The 9,246-nt window shown below is 35.6% G+C and overlaps 1 protein-coding gene across 1 annotated transcript in view; it reads left to right on the plus strand.

Moving 5' to 3' along the window:
- Window positions 1–8,953, plus strand: part of RPP30 (ribonuclease P/MRP subunit p30) — a 30,795-nt gene extending 21,842 nt beyond the window's left edge. The window contains exons 7-11 of the mRNA XM_033216017.1: window positions 2,895–3,011; window positions 3,575–3,604; window positions 4,000–4,037; window positions 4,428–4,507; window positions 8,680–8,953. Coding sequence (XP_033071908.1) covers window positions 2,895–3,011; window positions 3,575–3,604; window positions 4,000–4,037; window positions 4,428–4,507; window positions 8,680–8,789 — 375 coding nt within the window. The 3' untranslated portion in view covers window positions 8,790–8,953. The remainder of the gene's footprint in view (window positions 1–2,894; window positions 3,012–3,574; window positions 3,605–3,999; window positions 4,038–4,427; window positions 4,508–8,679) is intronic.
- The last annotated feature ends 293 nt before the right edge of the window (window positions 8,954–9,246 follow it).

Genomic DNA, 9,246 nt, shown 5'->3' on the forward strand with positions numbered 1-9,246 from the left:
TCACACATCTGTCCTTAGTAGCATCTTTATACCATTATTTCTCATTAGTAAAAAAATCTGATCACCCACCCGTGCCAGAACCTTTGGTCAGACATGAGAACAAAAGCTAATCAGGCAGGCACTGTTAAGAAGAGGCTGTTATGAACAATCATTTGATGAGCTTTAGGCAATTTGCATTAAAATGGTCTTACAGCAAGATCCCAGGTAATGAGTCTGTATTTTATCCATCTAAAAATTTAAAATGAGATACTGTGAAAGAAATATTCACAACCTTCAATAGCACATTATTTTTAATTTTTCTTTTTCAAGAATTCCTATAGCAGTTTTAAAGTAAACTTGATTCATGTACCAAGATGAAAATCAGAACTTTTTTCTTAAAAAATAATTATGCTGATAATATCCTTTTTTTCTCCCCTTCCCCCTACAAAAGTTGTTTTTATTTTGATTTGGTCCCCACAAGGGTCTAGAAATTTAGATTCAGTCAATTAGGAATATTTTGAGATCTAGCCATCCAACTCTATGTATCATTCATCTCTTTCATTTATTTCCCCTCTTCATCATCCTATTGCCTTGTATTATAGTTCCACAACTAGAAGGATAAGGAAAAGAAATACAGGTCAGCCTCTTCAGCTAATTAATAGTTTTGGTAAAATATATAGCCAAGGAGATGGCTGATAATATGGCTAAAAGGGATGTTTCTGTTTATCTGTGGCTTTTGGTTAGCCAGGTGCATCGAGGTTCCTTTGATGATGGATCGTCTATAATGAACAACGTTATCACAGGACATCTTCTCCATAAGCTACTATTTATTCACTCAAAATATAAATATACACTTTTTATGTAAAAGACAGTCTAGCTCTCAAGAAGTGTACAAGCTTGGCAGAGAGAATGAGATACACATTCAACTATAACAGAAATATTATCTTAACAAATGTCATTCCTAGAAATAATCAACACAGGTAAAGAATTAGAGATGGGGAAAAGTCAAAAAATGAGAGAGGGGAAGGTTGCAGTGTGGAAAATAGCATTTAAATTCTAACCAAACTAGAATCAGACAGACAGGAAAATCTAAAATAAAATCTGGGAGCCTTAAAGCCAGAGGAAGAATTAAGGAAATCTGTGTTCAGGAAGGAAAAGTAGAAGGGGCCTTGAAGTGCAAGTGAATTAAATCAAGAGAGACTGCCAGTTCTAGAAAAAGACAAGTTTCTCCATTCCCTGTAAATGCTCAGGAGTAAGCCACAGGAGTCACAGCTGGGCCAGTCTCAACTCGTACTCTGGGCAATCGAAACTCATTTGCCAAGCAGAAACTTGGATCATAGTGCCTAGAACATGCCTACCATTCTTTATTCATTCGAAAGAGTACTGCCCCCCAAGTGACTTTTGCAATTGGATGAGAAAGAAAAATAGTATCTATTCATATTTGCTTATAGTTGTATGAAGAAACTCTGGAGGAAGACACAAGAAATTAATAAAAGTGATTATTGGAGGAAGGGATAGGGCATATAGGATCGGAGATGCAAACAGTACTTTTTATTGTTTTCTTATGTTGCTTTGTGAGTCATGTGGACAAATTACCTATCTTAAACACTGAAAGGGTGAGAATCTGATTATCCTCTCTATGCTGAAAATCCTTCAGATGTTTTCTCCATTAGGAATAATCCTCGTCATCAGCTCTAAAGGCCTGCACAGTTGGCCCTTCCCATCCTCTTTAGCCTGTCTTCCTCATTATTTTTCTCCAGCATTTGACCTTCGCTACGTGCTGCCTTGCTGCAACCTTGGAGACTTTGCCAATGCAAAAGTCTGACCTCCCTATGAAAATGCACCTTCCTCTGCTATTTAACTACTTAATTTCTTCCTCACCCCCATCCAAACTTCTACTTGATAGCACTTAACACAGTTGAAGTTTTATATTTTTGTGTGGTTATTGATCGTCTCCCCCACTAAACTGTGAACTTTTAGAAGGGAGGAACCATCTCAGCTTTTGCACGCAGTAGGCTACTCTGTGAATGGATGAAGACATTTAGGTGCTCATTAGGAAAGCTGAATAGTATGGTGGTTAATTTCAATCTCATTTCCACTCATCTACTTACCTGTGGATCCCTATGTAGTAAGAGTACATTAAATAAAGAAGTTTCTTTTTCTCATGAAAAAAGCCAGGCTTGTATGGTGAGCTGGGCAAAATCTTCAAGGGCACTTCCATCTTTTTTGCTGTGCAGCTATAAGCCCAGTGAAAAACCAGGGGCTTTATTACTAAAGAAAAAGGAGAGGACAGATATCTGGGCAATTAGCAGTCTTTGCAGTAATGCTTTATAAAGATATTATAGTAAGGATTAAATATTATATATAAGACTCTCTTAGCATATAGTCAGCACTCAATTAACTATGGCTGTTATTCTCTCTTCAACATATAGGTAATAAATTACTTACCTGAAAGACCTACCCACCCTTGGTTCTTTGGGCTTTTTTCAGCTCTTCATTTCTTTGTCTCTTTGTGCATTCGTAGGTCAGATTACTTGGTTTACTATGTTTGCATACAGTTTACTCTAAATGTAGGGAGTACATTTCTGTTTTCCTTTTGATAGTGCATGGAGTAATAGCCCCTCTCTCACCCCATTGGGACTTTGTTCTTCTTAGCCTCTTCATAATTCCTGTTTATGTAAAGTCAGCTTCCCCACAGCCAAGATAAACTCTTTTGATCAAGTAGAGCCACAGATTTACTTTCTTCTCCTTGTTGGTAGTGCCATTTGAGTGTTAATCTGTCTTTCATAAAGCTGTACCTTGACATGTAAGGGGTGAGTGGTAGGGAGTGAGGAAGGAGGTGAAGAGAGAATCTGTGAAAATGAAGTAGGCCAGTGCATGCTTATCTCTGACAGTTCTCTTTATTTCCTGTGAAGGCAATTGACCGAGGCCTGGCTTTTGAACTTGTTTATAGCCCTGCTATCAAAGACTCCACAATGAGAAGGTATACAATTTCCAATGCCCTCAATTTGATGCAAATCTGCAAAGGAAAGGTATGGTTCTATAATTTTAGGATATTTTTCGCATCTGGCAGTTTATTATTAGTGGTACACTGGAATTGTCAAACTGACTCCTTTCCTTAATGCAGAATGTTCTCAAAGCATAGGAACAGATTCTCCCATTTCAGTGAGCTCTGCTAGTTTTCAGGGAAAGAAAAATACCAAGGGAAGAATAATATAAGGGAGAAAAAGATGTGTTGGAAGCCATATCTTTTGATAAAAATTTGCAGTTTACATACTGTGAAAGAAAAGTCTAGAATAACAGTTGTCCTCACTGAGTTGAATTAAGATTATGTGACCTTTTCCTCTTTTTTTTAAACTTAATTCATCTGTACTAAGATCTGTTAGGAAAACATATTTTGTTTTTTATTACAGATTGCCTTTAGTTTGACATGAAGTCTTTCATTTTTTTCACCTTAATCATTTACCTTATCTTTAAAAGAAGATGGTATTTGAGCCTTAAATGTTAAAATGTGATTACTGGCTATTTATATTATGAAGCTCTCCTTTTTTTTGCATTTATCTAAGATTAATATTAATCACTTTCTATTTTGTAGAATGTAATTATATCTAGTGCTGCAGAAAGGGTAAGTCTAGCATGAAGTACTTTGTTTTCATCTTTCAGGTTATAAAACTTTGCAGTTTCTAGGAGATAAATTAAAATAGTAAATGAATATTTGTTGCTTTTTTTTCTATTTTAACTGCATTTGCTCATTGTAATTGCTAAACAGTAAAATTTATCCCCATTTTCTTTAGGCTTCAACTTTTGTTTATATAATTAGTTTTTCTTTTATCCTTTTACAAAATGCTTTTCAAGCTTCTCTTATATTTTCAAAAACTATAAAACCCATCAAAATTATAAGGACTTAAATTTATGTAATTTTTTATTTTTAGATACGTAAATATTCTATTAATTTGCTGTAAGTTATTGAAATGTTATAAATAGTTTTCTCATATCTACTCTTTGTTCATTTTATTTCAGCCTTTAGAAATAAGAGGGCCATATGACGTGGCAAACCTGTATCCTTTTCTGAGTAAAAGTTGTTGACATTGTCTTCAGGAAATTTTGAATTCGAAGCCGTATTATAGTTGAACGTGGTATTTTTCTCAACCTTTTACTGTAAGTTTACCAATTAATAACTTCAAAAATAAATTATATGACCTTATAGAGATCTTTATGCTTCTGTTTTTTAATTAATCCTGAGATAGAAAAGAGGGAACAAGGGACTTCATATGATAAAAGCTTAGAGTTAAATGAGTCTTTTCTCAGATGCATGTTCCAGATGGACTAAGAACTGCTGTTGAATTAACTTCTCAACACGACCAGGTTAGCTGGCACTTTCTGTTATGTTTGTGTTAGTCTCGTGGCCTTGGCTGACTCCGGGTTAAAATCTTTAATGCTCGCCCAAGAGGCTTGCTGTTTGGGCTCTCTGAAAGTGATGCCAAGGCTGCGGTATCCACCAACTGCCGAGCAGCACTTCTCCATGGAGGTAAGCAAGTTCTTCAGTACAAACTGAATGGTCATGTTAGAAGCAAGTCATTTTTACAGCCATACCTATTTTTATTGCCCTATCCTCCTGAGTTCCTTTGGGGTCATCTTTTCTCAACCTCTTCTAACCATAGCCATCAGTGTTTTCTTACCCTCACTTCAGGTTTTACTTTCTAAAGTTTGTAGAATGAGTATAGTTTTCATTACAGAAATGGAAATGAGTATTGAATAGTTCCTCCAGCTATACATGTGTGCTCCTGCCCACATTTTGATAGACTTCTAATCTCCCTTCTCTCCCTCACCAGAGGGCCATGCTTTCCCTGTTGAAAATCTCTGTTTTAGAGAACTGATATATTAAAAATATATGTTAAACGATTTATTAGGAAAACAAAAACAGCAAATACATTTTAAAAATCCAACTAACAAAACATAGACTGTGACTTTTACATTTATTATAACTCAGAATGTTTCTTTTCCCATGTTTGCTTACCATGGTCAAGTTGTGTCCAGACTGTACTGTTTTCTTTTGTTGTTGTTTTTTTTTCTGTTTTTAAATAGAGACAGGGTCTCACTATGTTACCCAGGCTGATATTGAACTCCTGGGCTCAAGCAATCCTCCTGCCTCAGCCTCCCAAAGTGTAGGATTACAGATATGAGCTACCATGCCCAGCCAGACTGTACATTTTTTACTTACGTTTTGTATACGTACCTTTTCACTGACTGAATTTCCTATTCATCAGATGTTAAAAATTGAAAGTATGCTGAAACTTTGGAAAATGAAATTGAAATTTTATTAAAACAACTTAAGTTTTGATCACTGTTTTGTCTTCATTATCTTTATAATTCTTAGGACTAGTTGTAGTGGTTAAGAAGCAATTTCATTGATATCACCCAAATGAATTTTAAACTTCAAAGTAGATCGCTACATATAGACTAATATTTGTCACATGAATAGCTAGGTTATTGAGGGCTTGTGTGTTGGGCTTTATTGATCTGATTTCCACTTGAGAGAACTGCTTACTGTATTGGCTTGCCATAAATTAGATGATGTTTGCTTTTAGTTTCAGCATTTTTAGTTTGAGTTTTTTGTGTTATGTAGCCTAGAACTCATCACATAAGCTTTGGGAGTGATCAAATTAATTGAGATTTTTTATGATGATTTTCTTGAAATTAGGGAACAGTTGGTTCACACTTTCATAGTTCTGTCATTATTTTGATCTATTTTAAATAAACAGTCATCAAGATTTTGAGTAACAGTTGGGGTTCCAAAATGGACTAAACAGGAAACAGTAACTAAAATATAAATACATATATAATTTTATATATAGGAAAATAGGAAGTCCTGCATTTGACTTTAAGAACTCAACTATTCAGCATACAATATATAATATGTAATTTTTTTTTTTAGAATTTCTTTTTGTGGGTACATAGTATGTGTATATATTTATGGGGTACTGAGATATTTTGATATAGGCATGCAATGCATAATAATCACATCATGGAAAATGGGGTGTCCATCCCCTCAAGCGTTTGTCTTGTGTTATAAACAATCCAATTATGCTTTTTTTAGTTATTTTTAAATATACAATTAAGTTACATTGACAATGGTCACCCTATTGTGCTGTCATATACTAGGTCTTGTTCATTCTATTTTTTTTGTACACATAACCATCTTCACCTCCCCCTCAGCCCCCCACTACCCTTCCCAGCCTCTGGCAACCATCCTTCTACTTTCTCTCTCCAGGAGTTCAGTTGCTTTGTTTTTTAGATCCCATGAACAAGTGAGAACATGTGATGTTTGTCTTTCTGTGTCTAAAATCAGGCTTTTATAGGAGCTAAACTTAAAGAAGACTTGTGAACTTCAGGTGGCATTACCATTCACCCCAGTGTACCCAGGACAGTTCTAGTTTGTGCCTGCTGTTTCTGTGACCTTATTAGCACTTCTATTCCCTGAAGAGTGTCCTAAATAGATGATAAAATATGATTACCCTGGTTTTCGTTGCCATTGGGATCAGTATGAGACGGTAGTATGATGTGTTCTTAATATTGCTAGTTCAGCTTAGGTAATATTATAAATAAAGGATTCTGAGGCAAGGAAATGCAAAGCCTCATTATTATACTCTTATTTATGAAATCTCAGCCAGCATCTGTATCATTCTGAGTGCCACATTTAAGAAGGACAGCAGTGCACTGAAACACTATTGGAAAATGTCTACTCGGTCCTTAAAGGGTGTGGAAACCTCATGATGAGAGGAATCGTGACAGTGGTGCAGGCATGGATACCTGGCAAGCAGAAGACTTTGGACACATAGTAGTTGGCTTTCAACTTGGAAGGCTTGCCACAGGAAATCAGAATTAGGTTCCTTGGGGGTCCAGAAATCCAGAAACTAATGAATAGCAATTCTGAGGAGGTTGTATGGAAAGGATAGAGGAAAGAGGCCTAAGGTCAGAGTCTTTGGCCTGTGATTGACAAAGTTCATGTCGTCAATCAGCCCCTGGACCAAAATGAACCTGTTGGGGACACCTGCCTTAGCCCCTTGTGAACAAAATTATTCACTTGTAAATAATCCTTTAGATTTTCCTCGGCAAGATGATTAAAGGAAATACTATATGTGAAAACATTTTGTAAACTAAAGCATACGCAGATGTAACTTCCTGCTCTTACAGAAATGCATTTATTTTTAAAAGACACTAAAGAAATTAATGCATTTTGTTTAAAAGTGCTTTCACAATGTTTTATTTCAGGTGATTTTTAGACTAGACTGTATGGGTAGAGAATCAGTGATATAAATTAATAGCTATTAAGTGTGACATTTTTCATTTGGTGAAATGGAAATAATTGATAGTTTTTGTTTTGAGGTTCTCATTATATTGACATTTTAATGACCTTGAGAGCAGTTTTATCCCTTTTATAAATAAAAGTGTTTTAAAATAATTGGCAAAGTAGATTTACTAGGTTAATCTTGATAAATGGGAAAATAATGCTTAACACTTTAGAGTTGACTTTATTTTTATTACTTGAAATAAGAAATAATTCATAGCTAAATTTCTGGTCAAGTTGTTTTGATTCTGCCACCTTTGTAGCTAATGGGTATCTCTCTCCTTCTCCATAATCCCTTTCCCTTTCTAAGAACAGAGTTGGAGTCTATTTTCATGACACTATGGCCTTTCATAAGCTACCCTTCCGGCCTCATTTTCTCCTAATTTTTTCATATTTCTCCTTCACATCAGCCATGTCCTCTAAACTGTCTTACCTAGGTTCTTCGTACCTTTCTCTCCATGGCTTTGTAAAGGAATACTTCTCTTTTTCTTATTCCATTTACCCTATTCAGAGTAGTGTCACCTTTATGTAATACCTCATTGCTTTATCCAGCAGTTAATTCTTGTGGATGCCTCCACTCCTATTATATTTGCTCTTATTGTGCTTCTCACATGCATGTATTATGGGGAAAAGCACCGACTGTTAGGCATCTTAATACCCTCTGTATATGGACACAGTGCCTAGCCTATTAGGTTTCTAGGAGAAATTGGTTAAATTTTTGAACTCTGCTGCCAACCTAATCTAAGCATTTAATAATTTCTATTAATTCTTTGTTCATTGTCACCATTTAAAGAGATCAATAAATTTATGAGTTTGATTTTATTCATTAACTCAACTAGTATTTATTGAACACATTTTGCATAGCCAGGCCATTGTTGAGTGTTGGCAATATAATAGAATTGATTCTTCAGAGGTGCCTTGATGTTCTAATGAGAGAGATAGGGTACATGCTGTAAAACGAGCCAAGCATGTGCTCCACTTGGGAGCCATACACTCGATTACTGTGTTTGCTCTCTTGATTTGTCTGTCTATCATATATAAAGTATCTGCTACACCAATGTCTATGACGGGGTTCTGGCTACATAAGATGCCATGGACACACCACTGGAGATAACACTGTCCTGCAGTTTTACCCATGAGGTAATCTTCAGGAATGAATTAGATGTTAATAATATACTGATATTTGTTTATGTTGGGAAAAAAGATAATGACAGTAAATGGCACTAGCACCCATAGCAGTTCATTATGGCTTATCATTTACTAGTGCTGTAAGCCAAAGTAATATGTTAAACCACGTCATTTTAAATTATGTCTTAACTTCAAGCACAATGGTTTCCCTGTTTGTTTTATAGAAACTAGAAAAACTGCTTTTGGAATTATTTCTACAGTGAAGAAACCTCGCCCATCAGAAGGGGATGAAGATTGTCTTCCAGCTTCCAAGAAAGCGAAGTGTGAGAGCTGAAAAGAATGCCCCAGTCTATGTCAGCACTCCCTTCTTCCCTTTTATAGTTCATCAGCCACAACAGAAATAAAACCTTTGTGTGATTTACTGTTTTCATTTGGAGCTAGAAATCAATAGCCTATAAAAACAGTTTTACTTCCAATCCATTAAAACAACAAATGAAACCTAGTGAAGCATTTTTTTAATAGGCTGCCAGCTTAATGAATTTAGATGTACTTTAAGAGAGAAAGACTATTTATTTCTCCTTTGTGTAAGTGATAAATAACAGCAGATACACTTGAATAAGATGTTTTAGGTATTTTTGTTTTGTTTTGTTTTTGAGATAGGGTCTTGCTTTGTTGCTCAGGCTGGAGTACAGTGGCATAATCACAGCTCACTGCAACCTCAATTCTGGGGTCAAGCGATCCTCCCACTTCAGCCTCTCAAGCAGCTGGAACTACAGGTGTGCACTACCAGG

This window comes from Trachypithecus francoisi, unplaced genomic scaffold (assembly GCF_009764315.1).
Source record: "Trachypithecus francoisi isolate TF-2019V2 unplaced genomic scaffold, Tfra_2.0 Contig00586, whole genome shotgun sequence".
In the NCBI taxonomy this organism is placed as follows: domain Eukaryota; kingdom Metazoa; phylum Chordata; class Mammalia; order Primates; family Cercopithecidae; genus Trachypithecus; species Trachypithecus francoisi.